Source organism: Cornus florida, unplaced genomic scaffold (genome assembly GCF_030987335.1).
Source record: "Cornus florida cultivar Cherokee Brave unplaced genomic scaffold, ASM3098733v1 CherokeeBrave_3.0.0_Hap2_Chr01, whole genome shotgun sequence".
Taxonomy (NCBI): Eukaryota; Viridiplantae; Streptophyta; class Magnoliopsida; order Cornales; family Cornaceae; genus Cornus; species Cornus florida.
The window spans coordinates 48,971,482-48,991,033 of record NW_026775571.1 but is presented as its reverse complement, the minus strand read 5'-3'; the positions used below and the strand labels follow the sequence as shown (position 1 = coordinate 48,991,033).

At 36.0% G+C, this 19,552-nt stretch overlaps 2 protein-coding genes across 2 annotated transcripts; both read left to right on the top strand.

Moving 5' to 3' along the window:
- The first annotated feature begins 1,739 nt into the window (after positions 1–1,739).
- LOC132271852 (F-box/kelch-repeat protein At3g06240-like) lies at positions 1,740–6,521 on the top strand. The gene is made up of 3 exons (XM_059773357.1): positions 1,740–2,693; positions 2,729–3,289; positions 6,244–6,521. Exons 1-3 carry the CDS (start codon positions 1,995–1,997, stop codon positions 6,250–6,252), a joined length of 1,269 nt encoding a protein of 422 aa, XP_059629340.1. The 5' UTR covers positions 1,740–1,994; the 3' UTR covers positions 6,253–6,521.
- A 5,687-nt stretch (positions 6,522–12,208) lies between these two features.
- On the top strand, positions 12,209–18,039 carry LOC132271846 (uncharacterized). The gene is made up of 3 exons (XM_059773345.1): positions 12,209–13,231; positions 17,374–17,685; positions 17,848–18,039. The coding sequence occupies exons 1-3, from the start codon at positions 12,926–12,928 to the stop codon at positions 18,037–18,039; spliced, it is 810 nt and encodes a 269-aa protein (XP_059629328.1). The 5' UTR covers positions 12,209–12,925.
- Positions 18,040–19,552: the final 1,513 nt, after the last annotated feature.

Here is a 19,552-nt window from a genome sequence, read left to right as displayed (position 1 = left end):
TAGAAAACTACAACACTTCGAAATTTTTAGTCCACCTCAATGTATGGTTCGTTGTATAATGAAGTATTGGTCGATAAGCGATCTTTTTTCAAGTCTGATATGCTGTATCGGTCAGTTTATATTGACTTTATCCAAGTTTGTTACACCGCGATCGATACATACTGTGAATCATGCCTCAATGTGCTTCCTTCTTGCATGGAAAATTGGAATTGAAGTGAGTGAAATTGAGCTCACATTATCACACCACAAGACACACATTTGTTAGAGAGATGTAAATCACGAAAAAAAAATGACGTAACCAAGAAATTTTGGCTGTAGCAAGAGCAAGTTGCTGGTATTCTGCCTCCGTGCTCGATTAATTACAACCATAGTTGAACTTTGAAGCAATTTTGAAGAAAGCAAGGATTTAAACAGCTCTAAATTTTCTATATTGTCAATTTAGAGCTTGGAAACTGCTACTTCGAGCCATAGCACATGATTTATTTTTTTATGATCTCTCACAAATATAAAAAATAAAAAAATAAAAAATTGAAATTGAGTTTAGAATTATTTTATTTTTATTTTTTATGATCTTTCACATATATACATCGAGCTTGAATTTTTTTATGCAGAGGTGTAAGCTAATAAGGAACTAATTCGAGATCAATTCAATTTTTCAGACATGAGTTTAAAACAAGTTCAATACTAGAAATTAAGGAAAACAACGATAATAAATTAAGTCGGCTTATCTCCTCTATCCATCCATATATCATCTCCGGCATGCCCATTTTTGAAGTAAAAAACAAAAAAAAATTCTTTCCCCTCAATATACATCTTAGATCTTTCGATTATATTACAGCGGCAGTCCTACTCAGGGCAACTTGGTCGAATTAGGAGAAGTTATAGGTATTATTTATATGAAATTAGTCAGAAAAAAAAAAATGATTAACTGCCCCTATCAAAAATAGGATTGATTACAGGTTGGAACTGAAAATAATTTTCTTTTATATATACTTTCTCCAGTTTTGCAATCCATCCTATTATCTTTGAGAAAATGGATTTGGTGGGAATGATAAAGGATACTTGGAGATAGATTTTAATATTATGATACGTTTTTTTTTAATTTAACTAAGAGCAATGCTATAAAAATCGAACCGTTTTGTAATTACCCTAATAAATATATTCTAAGGGAACTCTTGTGAGCTTTCTAAAATAATAAAAATACTTATTCTAGATGTGTATGAAATCCATTAATTATCACATTAAATTAGTTGTATAGTGAGTAGGGGTGGCAATTCGTGTTTGTGGGTCATAATTATATCGTGTCGATGTAAAGGTATTATACTAAACAGGTAAATCCAAACCCAATTCATTTAATAATCGTGTTAAGGACCCTCAATAATAACCCAACCGGTTTATTAAAGGAGTAAACGTGTATAATGATCTGTTTGTTAAAATAAGACACTTAATATTTAATCAAATAATGTATAATAATAAAAAATTGTCAGAATTAACTCAAAGTTTATGTTGAAATTACTTAACTATTCATAATAATTAAGTTTAAACATGTAATATATTACATATCTTATATTCACGATTACAATATTTTGAGTTAAACGAGTTATAAAAATGTTACATGGTTGAACTTTACAACCCTAACTCTACATGATTAAGTAAATGAATTAATCATGTCAATTAATTTATAATTTGAATCTGTTTAAAGTCAATCCAAATTTATTTATTTAATATCGTATTCGAATCTTATTATGTCTTTGGTAATTTGCCACCTGACAGCGAGATAAAAGTAGTTACCATTTTTTTTTTCAAATAAACCTGATTTAAAAAAAAAAAGAAAAAGAAAAAGAAAAAGTCGACATCATCCTCATCTTAAAACTTAAAAACCCTTCTCCAAAACCGCCGTCACTGGACTGAGTGAGGGTGTAAGTGCACTGGACAGAGTGAGTCTGTCAAACTGTGCCCTAACTGCCGACCCGAATCACTCTGTGAAGGTGGCGATGTCAAACGGCGCGATCCTTCTCGACGAGCTCATGATTGACATACTGTCTCGACTCCCCGCGAAGTCTCTCTGCCGATTCAAATGCGTATCGAAGTCATGGTTTGCCCTAATCTCAAGCCCTCATTTCGCCAAAACACACCTCAATCGGAGCAACAACAACAAATGCGAGAAAGTCTTACTAAGTTCTGATTCACTTGACTCACTTTACTCCATTGACTGCACTGAAACATCCATTAACGATGATGTGATTGCAACCAAGCTTGATTTCCCCAAGATCGAACACCCAGACTTGTTGAACTATATCTTGGCTTCTTGCAACGGTTTGGTTCTAGTTAGCGACGAAGACTACACCAAGTTTTTGTTGAATCCATCAACTGGAGAGTCAAAGAAATTACCCAACTTCCTTTTTGTTGTCGATTCATCTCCTTTGTGCTGCATGTATGGAATTGGGTACGATTCAGCTGCAGATAATTACAAGGTTGTAGCAGTTTCCTACTATGCTAAAAATTCTGATAATGATGATGATTATGATTATGATTATGATGATGATGATATTGATGATTGTGATGATGATTATGATTATGGTGGTGATGATGATGATTATATTGATAATTGTGATGATGATTATGATTATGGTGAAAATGAATCACATTTGTCTTTCCCAAAAACAGTAAAGCCTATTGTTCTGATACATTTGTAAATGTCTATTCACTCAAAACCAATTCTTGGAAGAGGACTCAAGATTTTCCTTACAATAATTCCCCTCTCATGCCTCACTCAGCTGTTTTTGTGAATGGGTCTATACATTGGCTAACTTTTAAGTGTTCAGATAAGTCACTTGTGATTGCTGCTTTTGATGTATCAGAAGAAAAATTTCGAGATATTTTGGCACCGAGCTCATTTGAAGAGTGTAATATATCTAGTGATTTGGGGGTTCTTGGAGGGTGTCTCTGTAAGCTTGTATGTGATAGTGATAGCCAGGCTGATCTTTGGGTGATGAAGGAGTACGGGGTGACCGAGTCTTGGACCAAATTTACAATCTCTTTACCTACGTACAATGTGGAACCCTTGTGTTTACTGCCAGATAGGGAAGTTCTGTTGGAAATGGATGGGGACAAATTAGTTGCATACAACGCAAAAGAGAAGAGATTGAGGTACATAATGGTGCATGGCATGCCAACTACGTTTGATGCAGTAATGTCATATGTGGAGAGCATTGTCTCACCCTATTACCACTGGATTGAGAGAAAATTTAAAAAGGGTGAAAACTCAAGAGGGTCATCAACCATACAGGTAAATAGATGGTTCTAACTATTAAATTTCCATTTATTCATATTATGTGCCATCATCATCCTTGCCATATTCTATATGCCGCCATTATTTTAAATTTTTTGGCTTTTGCATGTTACTATACTTGTTATTGTTTCTCTAGTTTAAAGTTGAATAGAATTGTAAGGTACAATGTCATTGAAAGTGGATTTTTCCTATACAAGTGGTGTGGGTCCGTTTAACATGGCAAGAATGCTAATTTTTGGCCTTCTCAATTTCAATTTGGGCTATGCCCTTTTTGTAATTGATTTCTATAAGAAACCTCTCTACCTAATGTTGAAGGTATTGTTAATATTTAGCTAAAATTGACGGTCTCTCTATGACTAAACAGTTTTGTTATATAAAATCATTTTAAGATATTATTTATGCATCACTTATTTAATCTCATTTTGTTATGGCCTTAGTAATTAGAATTCCACGCCTGATGTACTTGTGGAAAATTGGAAATAGTTGCTTCAATGTTTTCTTGGGTGCAAATTAAACCATACGAAGAAGTGGGTTTTCCGGCTGATCTAGTACTTGATGAACGAATTCATTCAATTCGCGGGTTGTGAACATCCTAGTATTTTGAGTGACAATGAAAATATTTAGAATAATAATATGCTTGAGTTGTAGGAGAGAGCAAATAAACAGTGATGCAAGGAGTATATTATTTCTACTATTAAACATCATGGCTGCCATCTAGTTGTCTTTGAATGTGGGATATAGTCAGCAACATGATGACATAACCTTTGGTATGATGGTTGTTTTTCATTGTTTTATTTGAAGGAGAACTAAAAGCAATTAATTATAACAAACTTTACCATGTGATTTTCGTCAAATCAACATTCAAAAGTAGATTTTGTTGCCCAGATATTGACCGTATAGTGGGGTGAATTGGGTCTATGACAAACTATGGATTCTTTTGTGGAATTGGCTTAGGATCCTAATGGCTATGATCTATGGTTCTTGGAGCATAGTTACTTATCTAAAGATGAACTCCTAATGTTGGTTTCTATGTTGATTGACGTAGATGATTCAAGGGTTTGGCTTGCTAGAGATTGGATATTTAGGCTTTTGCTATTGTTGATTATTGATTTGGTTTGGCTTACTTAGATTCCTAAAAAGGATGAACACTTGGGCTTATTCTGGATTCCAATTCTCATTCTAGTTTATTTGGTTTCTAGATATTGGTTTGTGTCTTGATTAGGTCAAGTCAATTTGTTGTGATGAAAAGCTATCTAGGATGAATTCACATAATACATACATCTATATATATATATATAGATATAACTCTAACGGACATATAGATTACATACAACAATACTAATTATATATTAGATGACACATATATCATATATTACATTAACTAATCCTATCAAACATCTAGACTAAACTATACTACCATTGAGTGCTAACATATATCTAATCGAAGTATATAGCAAACATGCATACAACTAATTATACTAGTCTAAACATACCAACACACACCATATATTAAACTATCATACTAATATAACTATTTGAAACTCGAAGCATGTTTGTTCCTAGCATCCATCTGAACTTAACTAAACATATCTAAACATACATCTAATTCTAATTTGCATGCATAGACAATAAGTAAGGAGTTTAGGGATAAGAAATGCTAACACAACGATTTTTACAAGGCTTGGAAAATTCCACCTACATCATTGCCTTAAGCGCACCATTTGAGGATTTATTCCCAATCCGCTATGAACCCTCTTCTTGCAAGTGAAGAGCAAAACCTTTACACCACTTGATTGTGGGTCAAGTGGAAACCCATCTTCGTGCAAGTCAATAGAAAGCTCCAACCCTCTCGTCAAAGTTGGGAGTAAACCTATACCTATGACAAGATTTAACCCAATTGCCCTTGCCAAGTTGTACTTGGACACTAATACTATCAAGAATAGGAGTTGAAGCACGATTATTACAATGATGTCTCTTGATAGATAGGTTTACAACTTTGAAGCTCACACACCTAGAGTTAAATACATGATGTATCCCATTTGAAAGCTTATCTCTAGGATTTCAGAACCACTATAAATAGATAGGCATGATGATACTTAATAGTGGTGCTACCCATGAAAGATATTCAATGACAAAGCTCTATGATAGCTTCTACAAACAATGGATGATAAAATGTATGTTCCAATCATAGAATTAGAATCAAGATATATGAATATGATTTCCATACTTTTCTCACACAGGTCTCTCTCCTTGGTCATATTCTTCTCACATAGAAATGACCATCACACGGTGTATTTATAGTCCCATTTAGAAATATTGCTGTTTGGCATAAATGGTACAGTTTGGGACTGCTGAACTAGCCGTTCGAATTTGAATCTTGTCACAAACAGCCGACTGAGTTTAAAGATAGTCGACTAGTTTGGCTGAACCAGCTTGATGATCCAAATAGATAATTCGACTAAGACATATGTCATTTGAGTGATTAAACTCGCTGGACAATCCTAGTCGATTGATCTAAGGGGATCAGTCCCTTCCTCCCCCCCAACCCCAAACTGCGGCACAAAAACAATAAATGACTTCATTCCTTATCTTTGAGAGAATATAATAGAAGGGCGAATACACTACCGAACCCTGTGGAGGTGGTTTAAAATTTTAAATGGAATACATGTTAGACCTGGTGGGGGTGCTGTAGGTTTAAACTGTTGGGTTGAGGAGACTTCTGAAGAGAAATTGGATTTTTTGGGTCTGCTAAGGATGTAATCGTAGAAGGTCAAAAGCGAAAATTTCCCTATTTCCTTTGTGATTTCCTCTGCCTTCATTATCAACCATGGGAAAGAAATATGCTTAATTCTACTGTTGGAAAATGTTTTTTTCAACACTTTCTTTTCTTTATGATTTTCTCTTTGCATTAATTACATTCTGTTAACATTTTCTTTTCCTTCATTTTCTAGGCAACCTAAGATAGCTTTAAGTCTGCCTAATGGGGAAAGATGGTCTTTATCAAGTTGGATGTTGGAGACTCCTCAAGACTGCATAGTTAGACTGTTAATGTGGCTCAGATTGATAGCGAAAACATGCCTACTCACTAGTGTAGCTATCCTTTGTCATTCTCTTGTTCATTTCCCTTTGAAGACTGACTAGTATCCTCTTCTCTGTATATTGTTTGATTATATTTATGGTTTTATTTTCCCTGCATTTTGAAAAAAGAAGATGATGTTCAAAAATTGGATGCCTTCGGGGGATGCTCAGATGATTTTATGGAGATGCTTTTACTTGTATCAGGTAATTGCAATGAGGTTATCGGATGTCCCCAACCACACTTTCGTTGCAGTGTATCTTATTAGACGTGGCTATTTCTTTCCCTTTTGTAGAAACATGAGAAAATTTGCCTTGTTTGAAGTCTCAAAACTGTCTTAATCCATTTCTTATCAGCCACCCTATGCCCTTGAATGGAATTATTGTTTTTCTTGGAGAAAATCTGAATGCTTGCTGGCTTGGCGAGTGTTCAGGCTCCCGGGTTCAAGTAAAAGGAGAACAAAGGAATGGAACCTAGGAAGAGCATTTTAGAAATGCTATTGCCATAACAGTCGCCAAGAAGATGAAGTCGGGAACAACGTTGAACCAAGGTTTGCGTGGTTTAGTTTTCTAATAATGGTTATATCTAAGAGAATTGAAATAGTTTCGAATTTTGTTTCATCGACAGTTTTGTGGAAACTTTTATATGGTGATAGACCTAATTTCACAGGATAGTTATTGTAGTTCTTTGAAAATTGTTTTATGATTTTGGAGTCCAGAAAAACTTTATATGGTGGTAGACCTAATTTTGCAGGATAGTTTTTGTAATTCTTTGAAAATTGTTTTATGATTTTGGAGTCCGTAAAGACTATTTTTCTTCAAATATATATATTTTTAATTAATTAATTATTTATTGTTCTTTCCTTAGAGTTCAAAGAAGTATGATGGACATATTTACCCTTTTCTTTCTTGTTTGGGGTCAAATGGGCCATTAGTTTATACTTGAATGAAATATAGTGGGTTAGATTGGTTTTGATGTGGATTTTACTGTCCAAGTAAATTAACTGAATGTTATGTTTCATTCTTATGTTCAGTTGCTTTTGTTTCTTTGATTTGATAACACTTTTAATACGCTCTTTACACTTTTCAAGTCCAATATGCGAGTATAAGTCAGTTTACATTGACTTTGTTTGAGTCTATTACAATGCGACCGATGCTGCGAACCATGCCTCAATGTGCTTCTTTCTTGCATAAAAAATTTGATTTGAAACGAGTAAAATTAAGCTCACATTATCACACAAGACCGACACAGTTGTTAGAGAGAGATGTAAATCACGAAACAAATGACGTAAACAAGAAATTTTGGTGGTAGCAAGAGCAAGTTGTTGGTATTCTGCCCCTGCTCGATTGAGAAACCATTAATTATTTTTTGGAACTCCAACTTTTCAAGTTGTCATTGAGAAAAATGCAATAATTATTGATGGATTTCCTATAAAATGAACCTCCAACATATTCGGTGTCTTAAAATTTTCGTTATTTAATTTTTTGTTTTATCAAACACCGCAATGTTTGACAACCGCACCAAATAATTTCCCCTAGCCCCTATATAACTGTGTGCTGTTGGATGCATTAGACCAAAAGCAAAACTCATAAAATTTAGTACTATTCTCCAATATGATCGATTACATACAGGGTTAATTAATCAGGGTCAAGTATAAAAAACACCTATATAGTATGCATATAGTGCATATTGTACCCCTCCAGTGCAAAAAACACTCCTAAACTATGCAATTTGTGCAAATAAGTCCTATTTATAAAAATTGGACTAAAATACCCTTAGCAACACATTTTATAATGTATATAAATTATTAAAAAAATGTGAAATGACTAAAAAGGGTTTGGCCCTTCTTCTTCTTCATCTTGGTGGTTACCTCTGTTATTTTTTTCTGTATTTCTGTTGGAGCTTCATCCGTTTCTCTGTTAGCTCCCTGGTTTCTCATTTTATCTGTCTCCTCTATACCTCTGTATCAGTTGTCTCTGTTGTAACAATATATATATATATATATATATATATGTACTGTGTTAGTTGCCGGATTTTTCTCCACCCCAGTTCATAACCACCCACCGCCCAGCTCCACCCCAAGTCACCTTCTCCTTTCTTTGTTAGCAGCTGATTTGGCGTTGCATTTCTACCCTTCGCAAAACCCTAATCACATCCAAGCCCAAACGCACAACCCAACCGCCGCCAAACGCATAACCCAATCGTCGGTGACTCAACCCAATCGTCGTTCACTCAACCCAATTGTTGCTTCACCACCGAACATCATCCACCTCCGGACTAGTCGCCGCAATTTGTGGGAAAACTTCTAACGCCACCAGAGAGAAAGGAAGAAACGATGGCGGTGATGCAAGGAGCGGCGGTGATGAATTGACGGGTCACGGACTGTAACCGGCGAGATTAGGCACTCGCCGAACTGTTGTCGCTTTTGATGCCGACGATCGCCGCTGTGACTAGTCACGCCGTTTGTCGGACCTATTCATAAAACTCACCGGAAATGGGTTTTCGTTTGGTCACCAATTGGGTTTGTAAGATTGCAACCACAGCACACTGCAGCGAGCTCCGTTCTCCGGTGAGTTATAGAACGAGTTCAACCGTTGGCGAGATCTTGAAGATGATGAAGAAGATTCGCAGAGGCCGGCGGTTTTGATGAACTTAGAAGACGCTGGTGAGAAAATGGTGGTCCGATTGTGGCTCGGAGAGAAATGGTGGCAGAGATGTGATATGCCAGCGAGGATCAACGGTGGAGCAAGGACGGCAGCGGTTTGCTGTGAAGTGGCGGTCCGGTCGTGGCTCGGCGAGAAGTGGCGGAGGCATGATTTGAAGAGGTGTACCCATGATTTTCATTCAATCCATGACCTGCTGTTTCTCGCTATGCCATCCAGTTCCACACCATCATCAAGAAGTTGTTTCCCTCTGCCTTGCCGTCGCAGGACCAGTCATGCGCTGCCGCCGGCGACTTGTTCTTTGCTTTGGTTCAGGCCGCACCTACGTCGGTGTTCTCTTCGTTTCTTCCGTCCTTGTCCACCGGCACCGTTCTTCTGTTCCACGCCCACTACATCTTGCTCTCTGTTTGGGGAAAGAGAAATCTATTTGTTCGTGCACTGATAAGGGGATGTGGCCTCACCGAGCAGTATCCAATCCGCATTGCCCTCCTCTCAACTTGTTATTCCGTCTTTCACCGTGGGCGCTGCGCGGGCGGATGGCTCTCCTCACAAAGGTCAATCAATTGATCTAGGGCAGGCACTGACTTGATGACAGGGGCATTTTTGGAAGAGTAGAGGGTAAAATAGGCATTAGATTAATTGAGGGTTGTTTTTGCACAAATTGAAAAGAATATGGGTGTTTTTTGCACACCTTTTTAAATAGAGGTAAAAGTGTTATGAAAGATATACTTCAGGGGTGTTTTTTGCACTTTTTCCTAATTAATTACAACCATGATTGAACTTTGAAGCAATTTTGAAGAAAGCAAGGATTTAAACAGCTCTAAATTTTCTACATTGTCAATTTAGAGTTTGGAAATTGCTACTTCGCGCCATAACACATGATTTATTTTTTGAAAAAACTATACATAAGTAGGGTTAGGAGTCCAAAATAACAAAATGGTCTATTTTAAAAGTCTAATTTTCAATTTGATAGATTTAAACAAAATAATTACAAATATATCAAGAATTATTGTTAAAGTCCCAAATACCCTCTTTGTTATCTGACTTACTTTTTTGGTTGTCAAGAAATATGCCGCCTTAGATTGTGCTTGTTTCCTTATTTAATAATATTGATTAATTATACTCTCCCCCTCTCTCTCTCTCTCTCTCTCTCTCTCTCTCTATATATATATATATATCAAAATATGTTTTCTCGAATTATGTTTTCAAATTGATTTCATTTATATTTTTAGTGAGACGAAATTTACAAGATTATAGAATAAAATAAAATAGCAAAATAAAATAAAGTATCAATAAAAAACTTATATTATTTTGCTAAGAACACAACGGGTATCACATGATTCCAACAAAATAATGTAGCAAGTATTAATATTTCATTCTCAAAACAATGGTCATCTTTATTATAAAGTCATGAAAAGACTGAAAGGAATATTACCTACAACAATAAGTCATATGCCTTACACCATAGAAGCTTATTACAATTTTTATGTTTCAAAAAATGTTTTATGTCTTTAACTAGACTTTTACACCATAATATTGGTAGGTTTAACTTATTTTGCTTTTTAATTTTATTCCATAAATTTGTAAATTTGGTCTCACTACAAATTATACATGACATCACTTTGAAAAGATAATTGGGGAAACTTTCTTTCATATATATATTTTGATAATTAAGCAAGAAAATGAACAACTCAACAACAAAAAAGCAAGTCATATTACAAAGAGGGTATTTGGGACTTTAATAATAATTCTTAATGTATTTGTAATTATTTTGTTTAAATCAATCAAATTGAAAAATAGACTTTTAAAATAGATTATTTTGTCATTTAGAATTGAAAAAAAAAAAAAAAATTGAAATTGAACTTAGAATTATTTTATTTATGATCTTTCACAAATATACATTGAGCTTGAATTTTTTTATGCAGAGTGTAAGCTAAAATGCAACTAATTCTAGATCAATTCAATTTGTCAAACATGAGTTTAAAACAAGTTCAATAATATAAATTAAGGAAAACAACTAATAAATTAAGTCCGCTTATCTCCTCTCTCCATCCCTATATCATGTCCAGCATGCCCATTTTTGAAGCAAAAAGAAAAAATCCATTCCCCCTCAACTCCATATGCATCTTAGATCTTTCGATTATGTTACGGTCGTAGTCCTACTCAGGGCAACATGGTCGAATTGAGAGAAGTTATAGATATTACTTATATGAAATTAGTAGGGAAAATTAGATTTAATTGTCAACTGCTCCTATTAAGAGTAGGATTGATTACGAGTTTGAACCGAAAATAATTGTCTTTTATATATATACTTTCTCCAGTTTTGTTGTTAAATACTTTTTTTAACTTAACAAAGAGTACTGTTATAAAAACCGTTCAGTTTTGTAGTTACCCTAATAAATAGTGTAAGGCGAACTCTTTTTAGCTTTCTAAAATAATAAAAACTAGGGGCAATTCGAGATTATAAAGTTATCACTTTGTATCAATTCTTTCAATGAACAGTTTGTTAAGTGTTTGTAAAATGACTAAATTACACCTATGATCATAAAACTCCAACTTGTTTGACACATATTTCTTTGAGGGTATTTTCGTCACTAAATTTTGATTGCCAACACTTGTTAACTATACCATAGTGAAGTTAACGGTAATAAAATCGGGACAAAATGATAACTTTATAATATTATTGAGATTTTATTTGACTTTGTAATCTTATTGAGATTTTACGACAAAAATAGCAGCCATTTTGTGATTTAAGTCCTAAAAATTATGACATCCATTAATTGTGACATTAAATCAAATCAAATCAAATCAGTTCTATACTGACATAAAAGTAGTAATTGCCATTTTTTCTTTCAAGCAAACCTGATTAAAACCGACGTCACTGGACAGAGTGAGTCGATCAAACTGTGCCCTAACATCACCGAACCCCAACTGCCGACCCGAATCACTCTGTGAAAGTGGCGATGTCGAACGGCGCAATCCTTCTCGACGAGCTCATGATTGACATACTGTCTCGACTCCCCGTGAAGTCTCTATGCCGATTCAAATGCGTATCGAAGTCATGGTTTGCCCTAATCTCAAGCCGTCATTTCGCCAAAACACACCTCAATCGGAGCAAACAACAACGAATGCGAGAAACTCTTATTACTAATTTCTGATTCACTTGACTCACTTTACTCCATCGACTGCACTGAAGCATCCATTAACGATGCTGTGATTGCAACCAAGCTTGACTTCCCCAAGATAAACACCCAGACTTGTTGAACTATATCTTGGCTTCTTGCAACGGTTTGCTTCTAGTTAGCGACGATGACTACACCAAGTTTTTGTTGAATCCATCAACTAGAGAGTCAAAAAATTACCCAATTTCCTTTTTGTCGTCGATTCATCTCCTAGGTGCTGTATGTATGGATTTGGGTACGATTCAGCTGCAGATAATTACAAGGTTGTAGCAGTTTCCTACTATGAAAAAAATTCTGATTATGATTCTGATGATGATGATGATGATGATATTGATGATTGTGATGATGATTATGATTATGGTGACAATGAATCACATTTGTCTTTCCCCAAAAACGGTAAAGCGTATTGTTCAGATACATTTGTAAGTGTCTATTCACTCAAAACCAATTCTTGGAAGAGGATTCAAGATTTTCCTTACAATCATTCTCCTCTCATGCCTAACTCAGGCGTTTTTGTGAATGGGTCTATACATTGGCCAACTTTTAAGCGTTCATTGTGATTGCTGCTTTTGATGTATCAGACGAAAAATTTCGAGATATTTTGGCACCGAGCTCATTTGAAGAGTGTAATTTATCTAGTGCTTTGGGGGTTCTTGGAGGGTGTCTCTGTAAGCTTGTATGGGATACTGATAGACAGGCTGATCTTTGGGTGATGAAGGAGTACGGGGTGACCGAGTCTTGGACCAAATTTACGAAATTTACAATCTCTGTACCTACATACAATGTGGAACCCTTGTGTTTACCGCCAGATAGGGAAGTTCTGTTGAAAATGGATGGGGACAAATTAGTTGCATACAATGCAAAAGAGAAGAGATTTAGGTATATAATGGTGCATGGCATGCCAACTCCGTTTGATGAAGTAATGTCATATGTGGAGAGCATTGTCTCACCCTATTACCACCGGATTGAGAGAAAATATAAAAAGGGTGAAAACTCAAGAGGGTCATCAACCATACAGGTAAATAGATGGTTCTAACAGTTAAATTTCCATATATTCATATTATGTGTCATCATCATCCTTGCCATATTCTATATGCCGCCATTATTTTAATTTTTTTGGCTTTTGCATGTTACTATACTTGTTATTGTTTCTCTAGTTTGAAGTTAAATTGAATTGTAAGGTACAATGTCATTGAAAGTGGATTTTTCCTATACAAGTGGTGTGGGTCTGTTTAACATGGCAAGAATGCTAATTTTTGGCCTTTTCAATTTCAATTTGGGCTATGCCCTTTTTGTAATTGATTTCTGTAAGAAACGTCTCTACCTAATTTTGAAGGTATTGTTAATATTTAGCTAAAATTGACGGTCTCTCTATGACTAATCAGTTTCGTTATATAAAATCATTTTAAGATATTATTTATGCATCACTTATTTAATCTCATTTTGTTATGGCCTTAGTAATTAGAATTCCATGCCTGATGTACTTGTGGAAAATTGGAAATAGTTGCTTCAATGTTTTCTTGGGTGCAAATTAAACCATACGAAGAAGTGGGTTTTCCGGTTGATCTAGTACTTGATGAGCGAATTCATTCAATTCGCGGGTTGTGAACATCCTAGTATTTTTAGTGACAATGAAACTATTTAGAATAATAATATGCTTGAGTTGTCGGGGAGAGCAAATAAACAGTGATACAAGGAGTATATTATTTCTACTATTAAACATCATGGCTGCCATCTAGTTGTCTTTGAATGTGGGATATAGTCAGCAATATGATGACATAACCTTTGGTATGATGGTTGTTTTTCATTGTTTTATTTCAAGGAGAACCAAAAGCAATTAATTATAATAAACTTTACCATGTGATTTTCGTCAAATCAACATTCAAAAGTAGATTTTGTTGCCCAGATATTGACCGTATAGGGGGGTGAATTGGGTCTATGACAAACTATGGGTTCTTTTGCGGAATTGGCTTAGGATCCTAATGGTTATGATCTATGGTTCTTGGAGCCTAGTTGCTTATCTAAAGATGAACTCCTAAGGCTGGTTTCTATGTTGATTGACGAAGATGATTCTAGGGTTTGGCTTACTAGAGATTGGATATTTAGGCTTATGCTATTCTTGATTATTTGATTTGGTTTGGCTTACTTAGATTCCTAAGAAGGATGAACACTTGGGGGCTTATTCTGGATTCCAATTCTCATTTTTTAGTTGGTTTCTAGATATTGGTTTGTGTCTTGATTAGGTCAAGTCAATTTGTTGTGATGAAAAGCTATCTAGGATGAATTCACATAATACATACATCTGTATATATATAGATATAACTCTAATGGACATGTAGATTACATACAACAATACTAATTATATATTAGATGACACATGTATCATATATATTACATTAACTAATCCTATCAAACATCTAGACTAAACTATACTACCATTGAGTGCTAACATATATCCAATCGAAGTATATAGCAAACATGCATACAACTAATTATTCTAGTCTAAACATACCAACACACACCATATATTAAACTATCATACTAATATAACTATTTTAAACTCGAAGCATATTTTTTCCTAGCATCCATCTGAACTTAACTAAACATATCTAAACATACATCTAATTCTAATTAACATGCATAGACAATAAGTAAGGAGTTTAGGGGATAAGAAATGCTAATACAACGATTTTTACAAGGCTTGGAAAATTCCACCTACATCCTTGCCTCAAGCGCACCAGTTGAGGATTTATCCCCAATCCGCTATCAACCCTCTTCTTGCAAGTGAAGAGAAAAACCTTTACACCACTTGATTGCGGGTCAAGTGAAAACCCGTCTTCGTGCAAGTCCACTATAAATGGATATGCATGATGATACTCAATAGTGGTGCTACCCATGAAAGATATTCAATTACAAAGCTCTATGATAGCTTCTACAAACAATGGATGATAAAATGTATGTTCCAATCGTAGAATTAGAATCAAGATATATAAATATATATTGTTCTTACACCCTTGTGTATGAATATGTGTTAGCATATATGATTCCATGATTTATGGTATGACTAACCATAATAGCAGAGATTTAACTATAGCATATATGATGCCACGATTTATGGTATGACTAACCATAATAGCAGAGATTTGACTATGCCATAGAATATGCTTTAAAATAATTTGTGATTTGATTTTTGATTTGATTTAGTTTCCTTTCTTGTAATTTGAGCATGTGCTCATTTTATCTATAAATACTAGAGCTGTGAATGAGTAATTCATCTCATTCAAGCCTTTACACAATTCTTTCCTTTCTCTTCTTTTTATATTTCTATTTGGTATCAGAGCCAACACCTTTCCACATCTTTCAGCAGCCTTGCTACTTGTGCGACAACTACCTTAGGCTGTTTGTGACATCGTGTGACGTTGCCTACACATGTTTTTCTGTGTTGTTGTTTTGTGATAAAAAACAAGTATTTTTAAGTTTTACAATTTCTTTTTCACTGTTCTAGGGTTGGAAAAATTGGGATAGTTGGTTTCCAACACCTAGAAGGGCTTGGGTAAAAAAAATTAGTCTACAAAGAGGTTCCGAATACTAAGAAGGAGGCTGTCTGGCTATATGTTAGCGGGCAGTGCTCCTTAAAAAAGGTATGTATTTGGATTTTTCGGGAATGGTTTGAGGAGACATTTTTTATGGTCTGAGGAGACCCTTTGATTTATTAACAAAATTTGTGGTGTTTTTGGAGTTTTTTTATTGTCGTGTGACAGATTATGGCAGATTCAGGGTCCTCGACTGTTAATTCTCTTGGCTCATGTTCTGTGGGTGGTGGTGCCATTTTTCCCACCAACTCATTAGAAAATCCAGGACTTCAAATCACCACAGTGAAGTTGGATGGTTCCAACTATTTGATTTGGGCACAGTCTGCCAAGATGTTCATTGGTGGCAAATGCAAGATTGGCTATATTACTGGTTCTGAGAAAGAGCCAGCTGAGTCAGAGAAGGCATACCCACAGTGGTTTGCAGATAACGCTATGGTTATGTCTTGGTTAGTCAATTTGATGCAACTAAACATAGCTATTGGCTATTTGTTTATGAAGACTGCTACGCAGATTTGGGATTCAGTTCAACGCACTTATTCTCAGAGGCAGAATAATGCACGAATTTTCCAGCTGGGCCGAGATATCACCAGGATTTCTCAGGGTGGCTTGACAGTTTCAAGTTACATCGCCAAGCTTCGTGCTATTTAGGAGGGGATGTCATATTATGATTCCTTCCACTCTTGGAAGGATCCAGATGATGCAGTTTTATATGCAGGAATTGTGGAGAAGATTCGAATGTTTCAGTTTCTTGCCGGGTTGAACGACGAGTTTGAGTATGCCCGTGTTCATTTATTGGGCTTATCTTCATTCCCTACTCTTAAGGATGCATACTCCCATGCATTGTCAGATGAGAGCCGCCGGACTCATCCATTAGGTGTTGCTTTTGTTGATCGTTCTGCTATGGCAGTTCGGGTTCCCAACCTTTCAGGAACTTCACCATCCCAGTCAGTTCAGAGCACTACCACTGGTCCTCCTCTGGGACGACAATGTGGACGGTGTGACCATTGCGGACAAATTGGTCACATCAGATCTCGTTGTTATGCTCTACATGGACGTCCACCGCAACAGAAACAACAGCCTCAATCCTTTGCACATTCTGTTACACAACCAGTCTCGTTGTCAACTCCTGACAACCCTGCCTCTACATCTTCTACCATAGTTACCTTGACTCAAGCTGATTTGGACAAGTTCAAGCAATTCTTCAACTAAATGGAGGCATCATCTCAGCCAACCTCCACTTATCCACTCAGGTACTATTGCATCTGCACATAGCGTATCTACATCTTCAACACCATGGATCATTGATTCTGGTGCTTCAGACAATATGACTGGTATGTCCACACTCTTCCAATCTTATAGTATCTGCTTTGGCCAACGCAAGGTCCGCCTTACGGATGGCTCTCCATCTTCCATTGCTGGGAAGGGTCACATATCAGTTACTCCTTCACCAACTTTGTCAAATACACTTCATGTTCCAAAGTTGACTACAAATCTTATTTATGTTAGTAGCGTTACCAAACAATTAAATTGTAGCATAACGTTCTTTCCCTCTCATTGTATTTTTCAGGATCTGGTGTCGAAACGGACGATTGGCAGTGGGCGTGAAGTGGACGGTTTATACCTGTTGGATGCTCCTTTGTCACCTCAAGCACATTCAGCTTCATTTTCTAATATTGTTTCATCTAATAAAGCCCAGCTTATGCGTTGGCACATGCGTTTAGGACATTTTTCTTTTGGTTATTTGAAACATTTATTTCCTTCCTTATTTTGTAACGTGGCAGTGTCAGATTTATCCTGCGAAATATGTCATATGGCTAAACATGTTTGTTCTAATTATCCTGCTAGTAGTAATAAATCTGCTTTAACACCTTTTGATCTTGTTCATTCAGATGTGTGGGGACCTTGCCCAGTTACTTCTAGTCTTGCATTTCCATATTTTGTGTTGTTCATTGATGATCATAGTTGTGTTACTTGGGTTTATCTTATGAAAATAAAAAATGAGGTATACACCATTTTTAAAAATTTTATGACAATGGTTCAGACACAATATGGTCGTATCATTAAAAAATTCCGATCTGACCAGGGTACAGAGTACATGGGGAGGTACAACGGTTATGTACAGAATTTGGGATTGAGCATCAGATGGCTAATGTTAAAACTCCTCAATAGAATGGTCATTCTGAGAGAAAGAACTTGTGGGGAAGCTCATCTATTTATCCATGACTCGACCTGACATTGCTTATGCCGTGAGTGTCGTAAGTCAATTCATGCACTCTCCTCGTGCCCCACACCTTGATGCAGCTATTCGGATCCTTCGCTACTTAAAAGGGTGTCCAGGCCGTCGTATTTTGTTTGCCAATCATGGTCACTTATGTGTCGAGGCTTGGACAGATGCTGATTATGCAGGATCAATTTCAGATAGGAGGTTTACTTCAGGTTATTGTACCACTATTGGTGGTAACTTGGTTACTTGGCGCAGTAAGAAGCAAGACGTTGTCTCTCGATTTAGTGCAGAGGCAGAGTATAGGGCCATGGCTCTTGGGGTAGGTGAGTTGCTTTGGCTGAAAACCTTGATGACAGACTTGTGCCTTCCAGTGTCGCTTTCATTCTCACTCTACTGCGACAACAAGTCTGCCATTAGTATAGCAGCAAATCTCGTTCAGCATGACAGGACTAAGCATATAGAGGTGGACCGTCACTTCATTCGAGAGAAGATTATCTCTGGTCAAATTTGCACTCCATTTGTCACAAGCTCTCAGCAGCTTGCAGACATTCTTACAAAGAGCGTCAGCAAGATTGTGTTTGAGAATGCATTGTCCAAGTTGGGCGTTTCAGATATCCACGCACCAACTTGAGGGGGAGTGTTAGCATATATGATACCACGATTTATGGTATGACTTACCATAATAGTAGATATTTGACTATGCCATAGAATATGCTTTAGAATAATTTGTGATTTGATTTTTGATTTGATTTAGTTTCCTTTCTTGTAATATGAGCATGTGCTCATTTTATCTAAAAATACTAGAGCTGTGAATGAGTAATTCATCTCATTCAAGCCTTTACACAATTCTCTCTTTTCTCTTCTTTTTATGTTTCTACTATATGATTTCCCTACTTTTCTCACACAAGTCTCTCTGCTTGGTCACATTCTTCTCACATAGAAATGACCATCACATGGCGTATTTATAGTCCCATTTAGAAATATAGCTGTTTGGCACAAATGGTACAGTTTGGGACTGCTAAACTAGCCATTTGAATTTGAATCTTGTCACAAACAGTCGACTGAGTTTAAAGATAGTCGACTAGTGTGGCTGAACCAGCTTGATGATCCAAATAGATAATTCGACTGAGACATATGTCCTTTGAGTGATTAAACTCTCTGGACAATACTAGTCAATTGATCTAAGGGGATCAGTCAGCTGACTTCAAGAAGTCAACCGTTGGCCACTTTTTGTTGTATTAGGTCAATTGACACTATGTTAAGAGTCGATTGACTGTTTAAAGCTTCAACTAGGGATACCACTGAAATGTTTAAATTGACCGGAGCTTACTTGAGCAGTCGATTGAATTGACTTGATACAAAATATATATTTTTCCATCTTTTGAGTTCAATCAAGGCACAATTCCATTCCAAACCTTTTTAGGACTTCTAGGATTTATAAGATAAGTTCAAGTCCTAATTCTTTGAGTTCAGAGACCATTTCCATTGTATGAATAAATTTGATCCAAGGTCCTTGAATCCG

Bases quoted from the DNA above. Each gene is read 5' to 3' on its own strand.
- LOC132271846 (XM_059773345.1), top strand. From the start codon at position 12,926: ATGAAGGAGTACGGGGTGACCGAGTCTTGGACCAAATTTACGAAATTT. The intron at 13,232-17,373 runs GTAAATAGATGG...TGTATTTTTCAG, and splicing joins GAGGGTCATCAACCATACAG to GATCTGGTGTCGAAACGGAC. The intron at 17,686-17,847 runs GTTCATTCAGAT...ACAATGGTTCAG, and splicing joins CTTTAACACCTTTTGATCTT to ACACAATATGGTCGTATCAT.
- LOC132271852 (XM_059773357.1), top strand. From the start codon at position 1,995: ATGTCAAACGGCGCGATCCTTCTCGACGAGCTCATGATTGACATACTG. The intron at 2,694-2,728 runs TAAATGTCTATT...AATTCTTGGAAG, and splicing joins CTATTGTTCTGATACATTTG to AGGACTCAAGATTTTCCTTA.